Raw genomic sequence first — 21485 nt, 5'->3', positions numbered from 1 at the left:
ACTTCGTGACAAAACTGTTCTGTATTCTAGTAAGTTCAATTTGAAGTAATGGTCAACTACGTTGCAAATGTCCTTCCGCTTTTCAGCTCGTGTCACCAGAGTATACTTTTATGACTGAGTCTCCCAAGACTAAGACTAATGTTACTCAAAGTTAATAGAACAACTCCACTCCCAGTCAACTGCTCACAAGTTTCCTAAGTAAATGGTGAAGGAAGTTTTGCATTAGCCTCACCTACGCCATGTTTACAAATTCCTGATTCAATGACATACCAAATCAAGGTAAGGAAGTTACAAAAGAAAAGACTGTAACCACTTATGACGAAACTGTTCTGTATTACAGTAAGTTCCATTAGAAGTCACCTACGTCACAAATGTCCAATTTTCAGTTTGTGTTACATGTGTATACTCTTATGACCAAGTCTTCCAAGACTAAGACTGATGTTTCCCTATATAATCTATGTGATGAGGCCTTTCTGAGGGATCTCATCTGACATATTATAAAAGGAATAATCCCTGTATGCAATTTCGTGATTCAATGAGATATTCTTGAAAAAATTCCAAAATGTTACCATGCTTTCTAATATTTTCTAGGTCTTTAAGGTAATATGAAGGTAAGACCATATGTCATCTGGTTAAGATGAAGCAGCTGCACTCTGTCCTCGTGCAACACTCTATAAGATCATTTACCATTGTGTACCTGTATCATGAAAAATTTGATGGAATCTGATCAAAGCAATCACTGGAGGCAAGAATCCCATCTTCACTACTTGAACAAAACAAGTTTCAATTTAGTTGTTTAAGAAGAGGCCAGTTGAGGCCAGTTTTTCTTTGAACTCTTTATTTGTAGATGAGATGATGTTGAACCATATTCTACATTGTGAATGCACAATGTTTACTAGGGTAGCTGGAAGATTAAACTCACAGAAAGAAAAAAATAACATGAATGGTATTATGTTCACTATTCTTGTGGTTTTTTCTCTTTCTCAACGGTCACTTCCCTGTTATGTGAAACAGAGTTTAAATCACTAGAAACTGTCCCTTCCTCGTTCTGCTCAACTTTCTCCTGTGGCATTGCCTCATATGTTGCTCGCATCGCTTGTTGCAAGATCTCTTCCTTGCTCAGGGCAGCACCTCCCTGTGGCATATTCTGATAGGTTGCCTGCATCAGTTCTCGCATAACATTTTCCTCTTTTTCAAGTTGTGCCTCCATGATTAAGTGTGCTTCCTTTCGTACTGGTTCAAGTAATTTTTGAACAGCTTCTTCCTGTATAAATTTAAAAAAAAATAACTTTTCAAATCAATCAGTTGCAACTTGCTGCAAGTAAATAAAGCAGCAAAACAGATATTGATGGGTATATCATACCGTTTTATCAAGACTTTCATTCAATTTTTGCATCTCTTCAACCACCTTTCGAATTTCGGACAAAATCATCTGTTCTGGTACTCTTTCTAAGGCTGCCTTCCGTTCACGCATCTGAAAACAAATCAAGGCGACTACAATTTAAAAAATAAGGCACCAAAGTTCTCATTCATATAAAGAAAATGAGACATTTTCTGATCTATTTTCCCTACGGTTACAAGGTTTGAACAAGTACTTGCAAATTCTCTTGTAATCGGGCTAGCCTTACACATATCCAATATTCAATGCAACAAAATTCAAAGTATCCCTTAATCAAGTAATATCAGCCGTGTGCCGCAATTATGTCATCAAGTGCTCATGTTTAGCATGCACATTAATCAAACTCAGTAATAGAATATCCCTCAATCCCCATGGCTTGTGTTGGCTTGTCTCATGTTACCAACCAGAAGTTTCAATATGGATTAGATTGATCGACTTATATACTTAAGAGATTCAACAAGTAACGAGTATCGTCTCATCAACACTAAACATTTGGCATATCAACCAGTTTCATATTGGGTCAACCAGCAGGTGATGTTATTAGAGTTTGATTTATCGAGCTCAAGGCTGTGATAACCAAGGTAATATCCCATCAGTCTGCATTCTAGAGGGAAAAAGTAAACCAACTTAATCTAATCTAGACAATCCACTCTTTAACTATCTATATGTGAACTTGAAAGCCCCCGTATCAATCGGATCCATGAGCAACAAATGTGAATGCTTCATTGTCTTCCACGTCATTGCCTAGTACTGTCTTGGTGCATTATGTGATTATGCCATTCTGCCATTACATGTTATGATATTAGCATAATGGAATGTTATCAAGATATTACAGTATGGCAAACTTTTCAGTGCTATTGTCAAAGAAACCCTGAATCTGAACAAATCATGAAAGGGACAAAAATTAATCAGTGTTTGTTGTCAAATCAAAGATTAACAAGAGATCACATTGAAAGTACTAAATAAGTGTTAAGTGTATAATTATAATACTATTCCTGGTTCTCAGGAGCATGCCATTATAATCATAATTCATTATACCTGGTACTGTTATTGGTCACCTCCACAAGGGTACATAATGTTTTATAGGGATTGTTAACACTGGATTTTCTCATGGAAATTTGAGTGTTTAGTTCCAACATGTACGTGAATCCACTGGGGTCAGGATGGATAATTGAGTGGACATAGTGGTGAATTTGGAATCAATTAATACTTACCTTGTGCATATCTTTATTCCAGAGTTGATGTGTATGAATCTTTCAGGCTTAGAGATCAGCGTTTTCCAGGGGGGCAGCACAGTCAGTGCTATTTTAGAAGATTATAACTAGTTCTATGTTAGTGGGGCTTCCACACATGCACACACCAGTTCAGTTCAGCGGGTTACTTGGTTGGCAAACTAGTGGATTTTTGTTGAGATTGTTAGTCTGATTTCAATAGGAAAGAATGCTTTTATGATTAATGTTCTAAGCCATCCTTTTTAAGTGATCTATATCAAAGTTGGATAAAAAGAGGGTGCTTTGATTGTCTGCTTTCACCTATGATTGGTCCCTGTTCAGAATGTTACCCTTGTTGTGCAAGCTCAGCATGCAATACAGGAATTGATGTGCTGATTTTAGTGGGTCATCTTCAGTACACAAGGCACTGCCATAACAAAGAATGATGACAGCAAGGACCTAAAAAGTGATAACAGCATCTTAATTTGACAGTTTATGCAGTTGTCTTGTTGATCCAATCAAGGGAGTTTTAGAATGATTTTAATCATCATTTCTTGAAGGCTTGTTGGAGACATCAGTGAAGCAATGTAGGGAGAGATTTGAAGGTAATTACCCTCGAAGTAGCAGATAGGCACATCAGATCCATGGGGTGCACTTGTTGGCTTTAACCCCTATTTGGGCTAGAGATTTCAGTTCCACAGAAGAGCTTGTCACGGAATTTGGTAGTGTTGAATTATCAAAAAGATTTGGTTGGAGTTTTGAAAAGGCAATTATGAAGAATGGAGGGAGTGTATATAGATCCTCATATTTGACTTGTAGATAAAGAGAATCAAGAAACAAATGGTTCAGACAATAGCATAGAAAATTCATCTTCTTTGGAGGACACTGGAACAAACAAAGTTCGTTCTTCAAGTTAAATATTCCAGAAGACCTGGAATATGTAGTTTCCATTTAGGATACAAGAATAAATATTAAAATGAATGAATAAGAATGATGATACAATTGAGAGTGAGGGTCCTGTATATATAGCCAGGTAAGTACCCTTTCACGAACAGTCAGGTTTGTAGAGACGTGTTAAATTATGGTATGTTCTATGCTTAAGAGCAGTTTACTTCAATTCTTCTTATTAGCCCAATGTCAATTTCCAATATAGCAATCACATTAACATGAAAGTAAAATGCTGATAGAACATAAATGAAAACAACAGAAGACAAGCCAAGACAAGAGACACAAGATGTGGCGCTAGCCAGGGACAAACCCCAATGCGGGGAAACCCTTTGATCAATTCTTCTATATTCTTCAATAATTCAGCAGAGAGAGAGAGATAGTACAATATCACAAATCTGTGATTTACAACAGCAGTAATGAAACCCTTGAACAGCAATAGCAAGGGTGATCAATCAGCTCCCAAAATGTCCTCAAGACAACCTAGGAGAACTCGGTCTCCAACAGCAATAATAACAGCCCCAAAACAGTCAATGTAATAAGGTCAAAACAGCAGTCAATGCTACAGCATACTGCAGTCAGCCCTAACAAGTCAACGCCGTCACAAATATACCCTCCAACAAGTCAACGCATGCTTGTCCAGCACTTCAGCTAGCCTAGGAGAGGCTGCCCACACAAATCCGTAGTCAGTGCCGCCTATACACTGGTCAACACAGTCCTTAACCACTTGCTGCACCTTCCTGCGTCCTTGCTGCCCTAACTGCGTCCTCTTTTCCCACGTGAGAGCTGCGTCCTCCTTCCTTCGTATACCCAAGAGACATGGAGAGAGAAGAGATGTGTGGATAAGATGAGTGAACTAATGCCTCAAGGTCTCTTCTATTTATATGCCATGTTGGGGTTACGCTAGGGGTGTGCAACACAACTTTACTTGCTGGCCGACCTTGACAAATTGTCAAGAAATACAAATAAATTCATATCTCCATGAATACATGTCGGAATCATATGATTGTTACATCAATCCTACACCTCTCGATGAGAGGAATCCAAGAAAAATGTCAACTTCCATAAATAAGATGACCAACATGGAGTTTGGCCCTAGTTGCCAATTTTAACACTCCACCTCAACTAGGGAGAACTCGTCTGCTAATCCATCTGATTGTCGGTACTATCTTTGCCATCAAATATACTGCCCTGCACTACTCGGCTCTACTCTACTCTGTTGAACTATGAAGAAGAAGAAATGATCAAGAATGTATCATACCATCCTCTACTAACCTGAAGTCAGTGCCAGATAAAAGAGAGTGTCATATAGCACTCTTACTGACCCGAAGTCAATCCCAATGAAGAGAGTGTGTCATACCACTCTTACTGACCCGAAGTCAGTCCCAATGAAGAGAGTGTGTCATACCACTCTTACTGACCTGAAGTCAGTTCCAAAAGAGAGTGAGTTATATCACTCTTACTGACCCGAAGTCAGTCTCAGATAAAAGAGAGAGTCCTATAGCACTCTTACTGACCTGAAGTCAGTCCCAATGAAGAGAGTGTGTCATACCACTCTTACTAACCCGAACTCAGTCCCAATGAAGAGAATGTGTCATACCACTCTTATTGACCCGAAGTCAATTCCAATTGATCCCAGATCAATGTCATCCTAGGATAGGGAGTACGGTAGATACACGATGCATCCATCGGTACTACTATGGTCCCTATCCTCATTTCTCTACTCATTGGCCAAATGAGAGGTACTTCCCATGAGTCCCAGACTGCATGGGTAGGATGTCTCGACAGGAGAAAGATGAACCACTCATCCTGCCTACATGTTGCCACAGGGTATCACAGGGGAAGGCTGAATCATTCACCCTGTACATAGCGCACCACTGGGGGACGGTGAGTCACCCTATGGTCACTCGTCGCTCCAAGTACCCCAAGCCCCCCGGAGCTTGCAGAGCTAAAAGTATACATCATACAGGACCCTCATAAGAGGGTCTCTCCACGACTCCTAGTCGTTCTCGAAAAGTCAAGAATTGACCTTTCCCAGGGGCTTTGTCAAAATGTCAACAACTTGCTCATCAGTGCCAATATGATGGAGCCTTATTTCTCCTCGTTGTACCATATGCCAGATAAAGTGGTACCCGATATCGATGTGCTTGGAGCGATCATGAAATACAGGATTCTTGGACAGACGAATCCACTCTGGTTGTCGCAGAGGATCACGGTAGTATCCAATGTATGTCCAAACAGCTCATTGAAGAGCTTCCTCAACCAGACAGCCTCACAGGAGGCCATACTCATAGCAATGTACTCTGCCTCAAAGGTGCTCAAAGCCACCGACTTCTGCTTCCTGCTCATCTAGGATATCGAGGTAGAAGCCAAAGAAAAACAGCACCCGAAAGTGCTATTTCAGTCCACCACACTGCCTGCCCAATCAGCATCAGAATATCCATGTAGCCTCACATCTCTGACAGTGTATCTCAACCCATGAGTGATTGTGCCTCGAAGATATCTCAGAAGATTCTTGGCACCAATCCAATGTGAGTGATGAGGCTCCACCATATATTGGCTCAACGTGTTGACTGCAAAATATATATCCGAACGGGATTTCACCAAGAACATCAATGCTCCTATGAGTTGACGAAACTTAGAAGCATTTCCCAAAGCAGGTCCGGCAACACTACCGCATAACTTCTTGAAGTTAAGCTCCATCGGGGTAGTCACGGGCTTGCAGTCCACCATACCAAATTTCTCCAAAATCTTCTCCACGTATTTTCCTTGAGATAGGAAAATCTCTCCTGGCTTTTGCCAAACCTCTAGCCCTAGGAAAGAGTGCATCAGTCCTAGGTCCTTCATCTTAAATTCGGAAGCCAACTCTCTCTTACATTTGTGAATGAGAGAGTCTGCACCTGTCAGAAAGAGGTCGTCAACATACAGCACCAGTATGAGAGGCTTATCATCCTCAACCTTAAAGTAAAGGTTTGGATCAGCTTCACTCCTAGTGAATCCCAGCTTCATCAAGTAGCTATCGATCCTCTCATACCATTCTCGGGGTGCTTGCTTCAGCCCACAAAGAGCTTTCTTCAACCTGCATACGTGAGATTCCCGATTATGAATCTCAAACCCCTCGGGTTATTCCACATAGAATTCTTCTTTAATCGAACCATGCAAGAACACGGTCTTGACATCCATCTGGTGTAGGTTCCATCCTTACAAAGCGACAAGGGCTATGATCGAGCGGATAGTGGTGTACCGGGCAACAGGTGCAAATATCTCATCATAATCTACACCTTCCTTTTGAGAGAAGCCTCGAGCAACAAAGCGAACCTTATACTTTTCAGCACTCCCATCGGCTCCATGCTTTATTTTGTAAAGCCACTTCGAGGTGACAACTGTTTTGTCCTAGGGTTTGGGGACCACATCCCAGACATCATTCTTCATGATGGACTCGTATTCCTCATTCATAGCATCCTTCCATACTTGATGCTTCACGGCTTCTTCGAACAATGAAGGCTCATTTTGAATGATGGTGCTCATAATGGTCAAGTATCCTTGATACCTGGTTGGCTTCTTACTTTCACGGAAAGTCCCTCTAGGTGCAATATGTCCTTCGGCATCATCAAGTGTCCCCCTAAGCCATGAGGGCCTCTTCCTAGAAGAGGAAGGCTCTTGCGGAGGGGGATCAATAGGATCCATAGGTTCTTCCACATCGGGCATCGTCTCATCTTCCTTCTCATCCAGCTTCCTGGTGTCAGCTTCTTTATCTTTCCTTAAAATAGGAAGATTGTCAACCTTGCTAAGAGCCATATCTTCGTTAAAGTTGACATCATGACTTATTACGGCTTCCCTTTGACCAGCCACATAGATTCTATAGCCCTTCGAATTTTTGCTATAGAACTTTAGATTCCCTTCTTTCGAGTTGCACCCAATTTGTTTCTTTCCTCTTTCAGCACATGAAAATATACAGGACTTCCAAAAATTCTAAAATGAGAGACATCAGGTTTCTTACCAGTGAACATCTCTTCGAGGGACTTGGAATCCAATGCTTGATGAGAGCATCGGTTTTGAACATATACAGCGGTATTTGCAGCTTTGGCCCATAGAAACTTCGGAAGCCTTTGATCATGGATCATGGAACGAACAACTTCCATAATCGTACGATTCTTCCTTCCTGCCACACCATTCTGCTCAAGAGTGTATGGTGTTGTGGTCTCCCTATTAATGCCAGCTTCCTTGCAAAATTCATGGAACTCATTAGGTTCATACTTGGTCCCATTATCAGACGTTAAGATCTTGATCCTCTTCTCGGTTTGATTCTCGATCAAGGCTTTGAAGTGACGAAACCAAGAGAACACTTCATCATCCAAGTCTTGCGAGAATAATCATCTGTAAAAGTGAGATAATATAGATATCCTCCCAAAGAATTCACAGGCATCATACCAAATATGTCGGAGTGAACCAACTACAAAATGTCAGAGGTCTTGCTATGGCTAGAGGGGAATGGTCCCCTTTTGAGCTTTCCTTCGACACATCTTGGACATACACCTTCTTGCTCTACTTTAAACTCAGGCATCCCTGTCACCCTCTGTCTCACATCAGGTAGAGCCTTATAATGAAGGTGGGCAAACCTCCGGTGCGATAGTTCAGACTGTAGAGTTGTGTTGCAAGACATGACTCCCAACAGACTTCCTCCAACTTGATATAAAGAGTCAACTCGAAACCCAAGAGGGAAAGCATATTTAAAATTCTTTTTCCACACACGTACCTTGCCATCGATGAAGGCCACCTTGTAGCCTTTGTCTTCCATTGTTGAAATGGACACCAAGTTCTTCTTGAGATCATATACATATAGGACTTCTTGTGAATGAATTGTGTTACCCTGATTTAATTGAAGAGTAACATTCCCTACACCCTTTACGAGATAGGTGGAATTGTCTCCAAGAATAATCTCCAAGTTTGTCTCCTTCTCTATCAGATTAGAGAGAGCTTCCTTGTAACCAGTGAAGTGCCTTGAGGCACCACTATCAATAAGCCAATTTCCCAACGAGTCCAGAGGAAAAGTAGTGGAGAGGGTCGATATCAGATAATATTCATCTTGCTTATTGTTAACAACATTTGATTCATACCTGAAGTTCCTTGCTTTCTTGGAGGGTTGACAACTTCCTTGATTTTTGGCATTCCTCTTTCCTTTGCCATTGAACCTGCCATTCCTTTGATTGTGGTTGGAATTGCCCTGGGAGTGATTTTGATCATCGTCATGAAATGTGTCCTTCCTATTTGGACACTCCCTCGCATAGTGGTCAAATTTATTGCAAGCGAAGCATATTCCCTTCCTTCCACCCTTCGATCTGGTCTTTCCTTTGAAGTGACCTTTAGACCCAGAATTATTTCTCCTTCTAGCTTGAGAGGAGAAAGCAGTGGGGTTGCCTTTGCTTGAAGGCATTTCTTGCTCCACCATCCTTGTCTCTTCTTGAATGCATCTTGCCATCAATTCCTCAAATCCCAGAATTCGATCGTTGTTGAGAAGAGTGGTTCTAAATATAACCATTCGGATGGGAGCCCTCCAAGAGTAGTGATAGTTCCCTGTCAGCAATGACTTCTCCGTTCGATAGGAGATCATTCTTGATCTCAGTGATCCTTATGAAGTAGGATTAAATATCCTCATCCTTGCCCTTATTAATATCATTCAGCTCATCTTTGAGGAACAAAACTTGATTTGCATCACTAACTTTAAACAAACTTACCAGCCTATCGTAAATCTCCTTGGAGGTGTTCAACTCGGAAACGTAGGCCTCCAGACACTTGTCAATAGAGTCCCGGATGATCTTCTTTGCTTTGACTTCACCCTTAGTGTACTTGTTCCTTGTAGCAACCGGTGCATTTGATGGAAGCTTTGTAATTCTGCCTCTCACATAGTCCAACACTTCCTACTCTTCCAATGTCAGATCAAGGGACATCTTCCATCTGTGATAGTCAGACTTCTCACGAAGCTTGTCTTCGGCGGGAAGTGTGATGAGGATCCCATGAATCCTTTTGACTTTTTCCAATTGTCTTTGGTGATTGCTCTTGCTCTTGCTTGGGCTTTGTCTTCACCTCACCTCTGATACCATGTTAAATTATGGTATGTTCTATGCTTAAGAGCAGTTTACTTAAATTCTTCTTATTAGCCCAATGTCAATTTCCAATATAGCAATCACATTAACATGAAAGTAAAATGTTGATAGAACATAAATGAAAACAACAGAAGGCAAGCCAAGACAAGAGACACAAGATGTGGTGCTAGCTAGGGACAAACCCCAATGCGGGGAAACCCTTTGATCAATTCTTCTATATTCTTCAATAATTCAGCAGAGAGAGAGAGACAGTACAATATCACAAATCTGTGATTTACAACAACAGTAATGAAACCATTGAACAACAATAGCAAGGGTGATCAATCAGCTCCCAAAATGTCCTCAAGACAACCTAGGAGAACTCGGTCCCCAACAACAGTAATAACAACCCCAAAACAGCCAATGTAATAAGGTCAAAACAGCAGTCAATGCTACAGCACACTACAACCAGCCCTAACCAGTCAACGTTGTCACAAATGTACCCTCCAACAAGTCAAAGCAAGCTTGTCCAGCGCTTCGGCTAGCCTAGGAGAGGCTGCCCACACAAATCCGTAGTCAATGTTGCCTATATGCTGGTCAACGCAGTTCTTAACCACTTGCTGCACCTTCCTGCGTCCTTGTTTCCCTAACTGTGTCCTCTCTCAATGATGCCCTTACTGTGTCCTCTTTTCCCACGTGAGAGTCGCGTCTTCCTTCCTTCGTATACCCAAGAGACAAGGAGAGAGAAGAGATGTGTGGATGAGATGAGTGAACTAATGCCTCAAGGTCTCTTCTATTTATATGAGACGTTGGGGTTTAGCTGGGGGTGTGCAACACAACTTTACTTGTTGGCCGACCTTGACAAATCGTCAAGAAATACAAATAAATTCACATCTCCATGAATACATGTCGGAATCGGATGATCGTTAGATCAATCCTACACCTCTCGACGAGAGGAATCCAAGAAAAATATCAGTTGCCATAAATAAGATGACTCACATGGAGTTTGGCCCTAGTGTCCATTTTTAACAACATACCTCTTCCCTATTAATTATTAGTTAATTAATCATTGTTTATGTCTATTACTATTTATATTATTTTTACTATTTTTACATATATTTTATTCATAACAGTGCCTTCCTCCTCAAAAAGCTTTGTCCTCAAAGCTTACTGATGAAAGGCTTGATCTCTTTTTCCTGTTTCGAATGTCTTCTTGTCTCGGAACTATCATCTTCGTCGAAACAAGATGATATGATGCTCTAAATGATAAACAAAATTGTCGCACTAAAAATGGATCTGACCATCCTAAATTAATCTTCTGTGGAATCTGTGGTTATTGGATACTTCGTGTGAACTATTATCACAAGACTGAATTGTACTGACATTAGTAGTCTTCGAAACATAAGTTTGTTGCTCATGTTCAGAGATACGAATTCGAAGATTGATTGAGATGTTTGTTCCTGTGATTCGGATGTAGATAAAGAGTTCTTTTGGTCTGTCTTTCCCCTATCATGTGTGTGGCGGTATCTTGATTTACTTCAGGTGACAATGTTGTTGAGTTGGTTACAGAACCTTCACTTGGGATGTTTATCATCTGAACTGCAACATCTAAGTGCATCTTTTCTTCAACCGGTTTGTCTCCTTCTTGAGTCATGATATTCACTGGATCAGTGTTTATTCATTTCTCTTCAACTTGGACTTCTACATTCGATGCTTCCTTCTCGATAATCTATTGTACCTTGTTTTCCAATGACTTCTTCTCCTTTTTAAGCTTTTTAATTTTCATCAGTGGTTTTTCACTATGGTCTTTAAGTCGCAAAACTTCATCATTTTTTTCAGTAGTGATCTTGTCAACTTCTCTTTGCATATTTTGTAGTACTTTTTTACCTTCTTGAAAAATTACTTTTGAGATATCTAGTATGTCTTCTGGTATTACTGAATTCGTCTTCACTGTAACATCTTGTAGCGTTATTTTTTTCTTTTGTAAGAAAATGTCAAAAACTTCTCCTTTGTATTTATGATGAAGGACCCTAGTGATTCCATCCAAGGCGAACCCAAAATTATATCACTATTGTCACAAAATAAGGTTTTAACGGTGAATTGTGAGACAAAAGTATAGTCTCCAATACTTAGTTGTAGATTGCTTATGGCGTATTGTTTGTCACTTGTGTCAACAAAATCCGTTTCAATTATATTCATTTCAGGAATCACTAGTTGATTAGCACATCCAGTACTAACATAATTATTATTTTGAGTAGGATCGATAGAGATGGTAACATCCTTTCTCGCAAGTGATCCTTTGATTTTAAATAGTGCACCGACACATATACTAAAAGTTTTAAGAAATTTTTCATCATTGATCTCCATTTTTTTCTTTGTTTAGATGAACTTAGGATTTTTTTAAATAACCCTTTTTTTAAAGTATCCTTTAAAGTATTAACTTCTTTACTTTCCTTTTGAAATAACCCCTTATAAATTTAAAGATTACTATTACATATTATTTTATTTTATTTATGTTAAAAGTAATATATTAATTTTAACCTTTTGAAAAATACCCCAACTTTTCGTGGAAGAGTCAACTATCCTATCAGAACCAAATAAGCGGTTGTACGAAACAACCTTTTAATATGAATGATAATTATACTGAGGTATTTCCCTATATGGTCATGTCTTTTTGATGAGCATGTTTTGAAAAATGATCTTAGCGACACTTGTGATAAGTGTGTCGCAACTGTTCAAAGATATTTGATGGCTATAAGGTTTGGTGATTACAGCGATCTATTAGTTTGATTGTGTTGTTGTCAGATTCTGTGTTGAGTTTTAACGGACATCAGGTTGTTGTCTAGCGTTGGCAGTGGTAGTAGAAGGCAAACGATTTATTGTTATTTTTTTCCCAGGTCATACGTGGTGGCTAACTAAATGGGTTGTGGTGTCAGCAACTAGGAGCAGGTGGGACAGGCAGCTGGGCAACGTTGATGGCAGCTATGGAATGGTCAGAGAACAAGTTGATCGGCATTGTTGTGCAATGGGTTGGTGAATGTTGCGGTCGATGGAAAAATTGGCAAGCGGAGGAGGCCATTGTGGTTGGAGCATGCAGCTATGAGTAGACGCTGAAGTGGATGTTTGATCGATGGCCCAAGCGGAAAAATGGTGCTATTTTTTTTCGTTGGATATGGACAAGGAGGATAGAAGAGAGAGAAGGCGACAGCAGACGGGGGAGGTCGGTCAGGGAGGAGTGGCAGCAAGCTCAGCAAGGAGCACGGGTTACAAGCGGAATCATGTGGTGGTAAATTTCATTGTCTAATGGAGTTGTGGAGGTTGGCAGTGGCCCCTACAACGGGCGGCGTCGCCAATAGTTCAATGGGCAGCGTTGCTCAACAGATAATTTAATTTAATTTATTTTTATTTTTATTTTTGCTATTGATTTTCTTTGATTTTTTTCATTTAATTTTTTATATAATTTGATTTTTATTTTTTATTTTTTTAATTCTATTTTTCATTTTTTTTAATTCTTTTTTGTAATATATATATATATAAGATATGTAAACCTTTTTTATAGTTTTTACTACTCTTATTATTTTTTTCCTTTTAATATTTTTTTTATTTGGCTTTTCTTTTCCAATATATATAGATTCTTTCCTTCTTTTCTTTTCTTTTCTTCTTTTTTTTAAATTTAATTTTTTTAAATGGCCAAATGCCAAAATGGCAATATGGAAAAACTCCAAATTTTGGTAGCAAAACGCTTCAACAACAACAATATTGACGAATTTTGACAACCAAGGACCTGGAACGAAGAACACAACTCTGTGCAATGGTAAAGCAGCCAAAGGATCCTACAGCTCTGATACCAAATGGAATGAACAAAGTTCATTCTTCAAGTTAAATATTCCAGTAGACTTGGAATATGTAGATCTCCATTTAGGATACAAGAATATATATTAAAATGTATGAATAAGAATGATGATACAATTGAGAGTGAGGGTCTTGTATATATAGCCAGGTAAGTACCCTTTCACGAACGGTCATGTCTGTAGAGACATGCATCTTCCCTATTAATTATTAGTTAATTAATCATTGTTTATGTCTATTATTATTTATATTATTTTTACTATTTTATATATATTTTATTCATAATAGAGACTTCACTTGATCATGACACAAAAGCAAAAAGGAAGGAAACACTTCAAAAGATGCCCTGCTTAGTGAAGTTTTTGATGCTCTAGAACCTAAGGTTGCAACCATTGTGAACACAAGACATTGCAAGACAAAGATACCTACTTTCAAGTTTCAATGAAACAATGATGCGTGAGACACCCATAAGATGTTAAGGAATGTCAGGTGATTCCTACTATCAAGAAGATGGTTGATTTTGATCAGAAAGCTCTTCTAAAGGAATGGGTGTCTAGCAAATCCATTGATACTAAGTGTCCAACCAAAGATCAGAAGAGGTTAATCAGTGTCAGGCCAGGCAGTAACTCTCCAAGGGCAAAAAAACTGATTGGTGTGTCTATTTCATAGGTATGTTATTGTTTTATACATTAGGAGTGATTGTTCAGTTCATCTTCCGATGACTGTTCACATTCCTGATTTATTTATGTTACAAATTACCCAATCATGAAGATTAGGTGTCAACATTCCCCCCCCCTTAATCTGAAGGGATGTTGGTGAGTACAAGCATCATTCTGAATCGTTCAAGCTTTTCCTTTCCAAGTGCTTTGGTGAAGATGTCTGCAACTTGCTCATTTGTGGAACAATGACGGAGATGGATTGTTTTGGCCTCAACATGATGTCGAATCAGATGATATTTAGTATTGATATGCTTTGTTCGATCATGGAACTTTGGATTCTTCGCCAACTTTATTGCAGAGGTGTTATCAATCATGAGTGGAGTTGATTGTACTTGTTTTACCTGCAAATCTTCAAGAATTTTCCTAAGCCACACAATTTCTTTCGTTGCTTCAGCTGCTGCCACGTATTTTGCTTCAGTTGTGGAATCTGCTAGAACTGATTGTTTGCGTGATCTCCAGGAGACAGCTCCTGATCCAAGACTCATAGCATATCCTGAAGTAGATACCCCAGTTTCTTTGTCTCCATCGAAGTCTGAATCAGAGTATCCAATCAAGCTGAAGTCGTCCACCTGTGTATACTTGATTCCAAGGTCTTGAGTTCCCTTCAAGTACCTTAGAACTCTTTTTGCAGCAGACCAATGTCCCTCACAAGGCTTTTGCATGAACCTGGAGAGGATTCCAATAGTAAATGAAATGTCTGGTCTGGTAGTAGTGAGGTAGATGAGACTTCCTACAAGCTGTCTATACTTTGTTGCATCCTCAAATTCGTTTCCTTCAATAGATGTGAGCTTTCAGTTTTGTTCCATTGGAGTAGAAAGAGGATTGCACTCTGTCATGCCAAATCTGTTTAAAAAATCTCCAATGTATTTCTTTTGAGAAAGAAATATGGATTTTGGATGTTGGGTTACTTCAATGCCAAGATAGTAATGAACATAGCCCAAATCAGTCATTTCAAAACTTTTTCCTAATTCCTTCTTTATGGATGCAATGTAGCTTTCATTGTTCCCTGTCATTAAAAGATCATCTACATATACCACAAGATACACAATTGTTTTGCCAACTTTCTTGACAAATAAAGTTGCATCATCAAGATCAAAATGATTGAAGTTGAGTTTCAGAAGATGCTCAGTTAGTTTTTCATACCAGGCTCGCGGTGCTTGTTTGAGGCCATACAAGGACTTCACAAGTTTGCATACTTTATGTTCATGTCCTTTCACAGCAAATCCTTCAGGCTGGGACATAAAAACATTTTCTTTTAGATCTCCATTCAAGAATGCAGTTTTTACATCCATTTGATGGACTTTCCAACCGTTCTGAGCAGCTAGTGCAAAGAGTGTCCGGATGGTGGCCCATTTTGCTGTGGGGGCAAAAATTTCCTCATAATCGACCCCTTCCTTCTGTGCAAAGCCTTTTTCCACAAGCCTAGCTTTGTGCTTGTCAAGTGAGCCATCAGCTTTGTACTTGTTCTTGTAGACCCACTTGCAGCCAATTGGTTTGGTTCCAAATGGAGGATCAACCAGCTTCCAAGTGCCATTCTTTATGAGGGCATCATACTCCTTTTTCATCGCTTCTTTCCATTCATCATGAGAAGCAGCTTCTTTGAAGGAAGTTGGTTCAAAATCTGTAGAAAGTTCAATTCACAATCATAAGTAACATCCATATCAACAGGTGAATTAGAGTCATCTACATCACCTCCATTTTGTCGGTTTGAATTTCTGGTTCCTGTTTTTCCAATTTCATCAGGATGAACACTTTCAAGTGTCTTTGTCAGCCACTTTGGGGGACCTTTCTGAGATGGTCCAGGCTGCTCTGTTGATTGAGTTGGGATTGAATCAATATTGAGTCTCCCAATTCTATCAATTACATCACTTAAAGCATCATCCGTTGTTGGAGTTTCATGCAGGGGAGATTGTTCTTCAGAAGAAGATTCCACATGTTGATCTAGTATAGGAATCCCCCCTTCAAGATGTGGAATCTGATTATCAAATTCTTGAAATGATTTCGTTTTTGCGAATCTATCCAAGCGATCAAGTTGCCGCTCAACAATATTGTCAGATTTGGATGATTCAAGAAAAATGACATCTCTAGATACAACAAACTTTTTATTTACTTCATCATAGAGGCGGTATGCTTTAGAGATGTTTGAATACCCCAGGAAGATACACTTACGACTTCTAGCACCAAGTTTGTTTCTATGTACCTTTGGTATCAAAGATTATCACTTAGAAAATTAGGTCCACCTAGGCAATTGACAGACATGACTCATATCTGCTAAGATTATTTACAATTTATACATGCAGACTGGGTTTACAACATAAATTGATGAAGCTGTCGATGACTGTAGAATGGCATGGATATGTCGATCAAGCGCTACCCTTTTTGCAAAGAAAAAGGGGGTGTACTGCTGTGGGCAGTTGACCGGTAGTGGTCAACAAGGTTTTATAAACAAGATTTAGAAAGCGTTATTCTAGGGTAGTTTTTCCTTAAGTAACAATTCCCTTTATTCCAGTACTAATTTCTAAACCAAGCTTGTTTCTTCCACAAATTCTAAAGCTTTAAAAATTGCCAGCCACGTGCTCCTCATCCAAATCAAAATTTGGTAAAGTATACAAAGGATTTCAGAAGAAATTATCACATTATCTAACTTTCCCTATGTTAAAGGTGTTATTACTCATGGAATTGATCTCTTTGTTTTGCCTCCTTTTAAATCATTCTTTTATACCAAGGGACTGAGGTTTCCATATGCCATATTCAAATTTCATTCCAAGTTGAATTCAGTGTATATTAACAACACAATAGATGATAGTCCACCCCTCACATTACTTTCATATTCATTCAATTAAGGGTTCAACAAATTCTTGTCCCCCAAAATGATTAGCCTTGTGTCTCACCCATTAGATGGGTCTAGTTTCATACTTGTTATAGGCCATTTTGTCGCATCTAGTCAATAGGCCTACAAACCGGATCAATCCACATTCGTGAACATGTTGTCATCATCCCTACACAAAGCCCTATGCATGACCATTCCAAAACTCTGAGTTTTTGGGTCAAACTGCTCAAAATCAGTGTTTTTAGCAACAAAACACCCTGCACCTTTAGCCCCATGTGCTCAGCATTGGTTGCTCCTTTCTTCACCAGTGTTGATCAGCACTAGTTGCTCCTTGCTGGGGGTGTGTCGATTCTAGAAATTTGGGAAAATTAAAAAGATTTCCGAAGCTTCCTCTTCCAAAAGCTTCCAGGGATTTGTTTTAACCATTTACTATGGATAAGAAGCTCGAGTCTTATCTAATCCTACCTTGGAGACTTCACCTTTTATCCCTTGAGCTCATCCTCCCATCATAAGTGGATCTCAAGCTCACTATGGTAAATCCTAAACTACCATCCCTCTCCTATAAAATTAATATTATCCATAACGTCAGGGTTGGCTTTTGGAGATTGAGCATGCCCTCATACTGTTGCCTTGAATCTAAGATAATCATCATCTTCATATATTAGGGTGACATTGAGGTGTGCTTTGTGACAAGGAAGGACAAGTCAACTTGGGGAGATCTCTACAAGATCAACTATTATTCTTGGTTGTAAACTCTCTCCTATTCCTATTAATACAAAGAGTATCTTGTTTTCCTATAAGTGTTGTATACATTTACATTCATGTATTTCAATGTCTCGTTGATTCATTGAATAGAGTAATTGAATTATGCTACATAAATGTTGTGGATTCTTGGCTTGTTTTGGTTGCATGTGCAAGTTCTAATTATAGAATTTGGAGCTACATTTGGAGGTTACAGGGCAAGAGGAAAGTAAAGCTTGCGACAGATTCTAAGTAAGCCTCTTTCCCGTTCTTCAATTTCTCTAAGGAAAACTCTATATTCTTTGATTTTTGTTGTTCTAGACCAGTCCACTAGGTCTAGGGAAGATAATTTTGTCCGCAATCATAAATTCCATATAACAATACTCATTCCCACTTTCTTACATATTTTTGGAGGGATCTAAGACTGCTCTCTCTCGTGTCTCCTATTAGAAAAAGAGTACCAAGGACAAGTGTTCGTAAGGCTTGGTGTCTAGCCTAGGAAAAAGTGCCCTACTGTGACCCACTTGACTTAACTTTATGACAAATAAAGTTAATGAGACTTTAGGAGAGATAATGTCATAAGGTGACTTTATAAGGCAAAGTCGTAAAGTACTTTTTGAGTTATTAATGAAAAGGGGGCTTACGGGATAAAGTGACTCATGGGTCAATTAGGAATTAAATCCCCACCCCTGATCTTAATGGCTACAAACTAATCTCAGCCATTAGATCTTAGGGTCAGGTCTCTCTTCATTATGAGAGAACAAAATGGAAAAGGCACCATTTGCATGCATTCCTCATGAGAGTTGGAGAAGAGGTGCAAAGGAGGTTGAGAGTCATTCACAGAAGAAGAAGGGAGAAGTACAGCAGGTACAGCAGCCAAGTATAGTAGTCAGCCAGCACAAATTCAAAGGCATAAAATAGGCATGGAATTTGAGGCACAGACAGCAAGTTTTCTGAGCAAGCCTGGACCAAAAATTGGGGAGCTTGTAAACAACAATCAGGGCACGATTTTTGAGACAGCCAGGTTGCATTAGTTGTTGTCAGTCAAACTGCATTTATTGCAGTCTAACAGAGCTGCAAACCAACATGCATTTCAAGGGACCCAACACGGATTTCAAGGGAGGAATTCAACAAGGAAATTCATGCAACTAGCACAACTTTTGAGGCTAAGGCACAACATTTTAGGTAGCTCTAGACATGAAAAACAAGCCCTGCATAGCACATATTTCGAGGGACAGACAGCTGAGATTGGCACAATTTTCTGGGCATATTTGGCACAAAAAATGAGTATTGGGGTTGCTGACACAAATTTCAAGGAACAGCTACAGCGCTTTTCCCAAGGAATTATGAGCATGAAATCTAGGAAATAAGTTGACTGTTTGCTATCATTTATTGTTGTAATAAATTCTCTCATAAGAAATAAAATATCTCTCTTAGGGAGTGACCCTGGGAGTGGACTCTTGAATCGCTCCCATTTGGGAGCGATTTTCGGGACCACGCTCCCACAAAAAAAAATTTGCTCCCTAGCTTTTCTTTGCAAAAAAAAATCACTCTACTATTCAACACTCGTGTAAAAATCTGTGACAAAGCTAGTGAGAAGGAAAAGGGTTGGAACAACAAATTTTACATGCTCCCATTGTAAAACAACCTAGACTAGTTCATATACTTGTCTAAGAAAGCATCTCTACAAGATTATGCCATGTGATGAAAATAAATTGTATGAGTCAAAACGTGTGATCGAGTGCTAGCAAAAGATAGGAATAGATATAGAATAATACCCAGTCACGATACAATTCCCTCACTAAAACGAAGGGTTGCCTTCTAGGGCAAATAACCCTAATTTAGCATAACTTCTACAGTCAAATCTTTCGCCTAATGAGCGGTCCAAATTGACTACAAAATTACAATATTTTACACTGCAAATTTCTCAAAAATTTCCTTTTGGGGGTGTTGCCCCTGAACCCTCGACCAAGGGGGCTCAAACGTTGTTACCACCCACCCTGGACCCCCTGCAAAACTATGTTGAAAAATGTAACTAGGTTCAGACTTCATAATTGTCATTGTACTTATATTGTCAGGTATTTTATATAAAAAGCAAAAGAAAAAGAAATATTATTTTTCAAACATGGGTTTCATGCTTAAGTCAAATTTGTTTCTAGGTCAAGCATGTTCTTCATGCTTCTAGGGTTTGTCAAGTCAAAAGAAAAAAATTTCATGTGTCAAAGTTGTTAGAAAATCAAAAAGACAAAAAGATTCTCTTATATTGATAATTACTTGTGATATTCTTGTGGACTTATTATCTTCTGTTAATGTTCTTCTTTTATCTTTGTTTCATCAAGCAATCATCAAAGCAACACATGAAGATCAAAGACACCAGATGTAGGCACTTAGCCAGGGCTAAAACACCTCCCTAGGGGGGAACCCAGTCAAACTCCTCCACTAATCAAATTGAGATATACCAAGATCTTCGAGCTAACCAAAAGACTTTCCTCCTCCACCAAGTCAGCCTTCCAATATGATTCAACAAACTCCAATAGTCTCTTCTTGTTTAGCAGCTACAGTCCAACAACAATCCAGAATTTCGGCCCCCAGCAACCAGAATTTCGGCCCCCAACAACCAGAATTTCGGCCCTACTACAGATCTAGAATTTCAACCTCCCTAGCAACTTCAAATTTCAAACGTGTGAGAGTAGAGAGAAAATCCGACTTCCTTTTGCTTGACAAAGCCTTCCTTCTTCTTCACTAGGGTTTCCTTCCTCTTCCTTGAATTTTGCACCCTTTTCTACCTCCAGCAACTGCAGATCAAACTTGTGATTGATGTGCTCCAAATGAGTCGAGTTGTTGCCCTTTTATAGTGGATTTTGCCTCCCTAATTAGGCCAACTTGGTGGAGGAGACCTAAATGAACTATTTTACATAAAAATAAATTTCTTTCTTGATTGGCAAAGCCCAAGAAGGGTCTTTCACAATATGACATGGACAAGGACACTTGACATAAACCCTAGAAGCCTACAATGGAGGCTTTGACCTAAGAACCATTGACCCAAGCATGAAACCCATGCTTTAATAAGTCAATTTATTTTATAATAATATTTTCTTTCTTTCTTTTGATAAATACATTACATCATGACTCAAACACAATTATGAAGACCAACACTAGTTACATTTTTGAACACTCCCTCTTAACTAGGGAGGTATTCATAATTACATATATACAGAGGTACATGGAAGATCTCAAAATGATATACTCTATGAAGAGTCACAGCACATGCAGTGCTACAAATTAGATACCTGACCAAGGTACTCTAATTGGGTGGGACTAAGGTGTACTCAAGCTTTAGCCACTTTAGGTACCACCAGGGTTTTAAGCTCTAACACCATCCCAGGGATCTAGGTGCGTATCCAAGGTCGGTGTTCAATGACCAATGCGACCCTCCCTACTTCAGTATCTAGACATCAACACATAGGCTGGCCAGATGTCCTCCCAAGCATCTTGTTGCCACAAGATGCTTCATCTCTCCTTATCAACTAAATTAGATATATATATCCACTACTCCAAGCATGCTTCAAACGTTCAATCTTTTAACAGAAAGATCTTGCACAATCACAACCCCAATCAGTGACAAACCTTAAATATATATACAAGTAAACACAAACCTTCGGGGTACTCAATCAAGTTATCCAAATACAATTTTGTCACAAGCTTTCT

The 21485-nt window shown here is 39.2% G+C and overlaps 1 protein-coding gene across 2 annotated transcripts in view; it reads right to left on the bottom strand.

Moving 5' to 3' along the window:
- Positions 1-740: 740 nt before the first annotated feature.
- Positions 741-21485, bottom strand: part of LOC149195980 (transcription factor IIIB) — an 86160-nt gene continuing 65415 nt past the window's right edge. For both annotated transcript variants that reach the window (XM_089405448.1, XM_089405449.1), the window contains exons 4-5: positions 1364-1474; positions 741-1264 (exon numbers count right to left, since the gene is read on the bottom strand). In XM_089405448.1, the coding sequence (XP_089261574.1) occupies positions 959-1264; positions 1364-1474 (417 nt within the window). In that variant the 3' untranslated portion in view covers positions 741-958. The remainder of the gene's footprint in view (positions 1265-1363; positions 1475-21485) is intronic.

This window comes from Pinus tabuliformis, chromosome 2_2, assembly GCF_031772625.1.
Source record: "Pinus tabuliformis cultivar Carrire ecotype Pingquan chromosome 2_2, CPIR1, whole genome shotgun sequence".
NCBI lineage: Eukaryota > Viridiplantae > Streptophyta > Pinopsida > Pinales > Pinaceae > Pinus > Pinus tabuliformis.
Note: the sequence above shows the minus strand (reverse complement) of the source record. Positions and strands in the feature narration are given on the sequence as shown.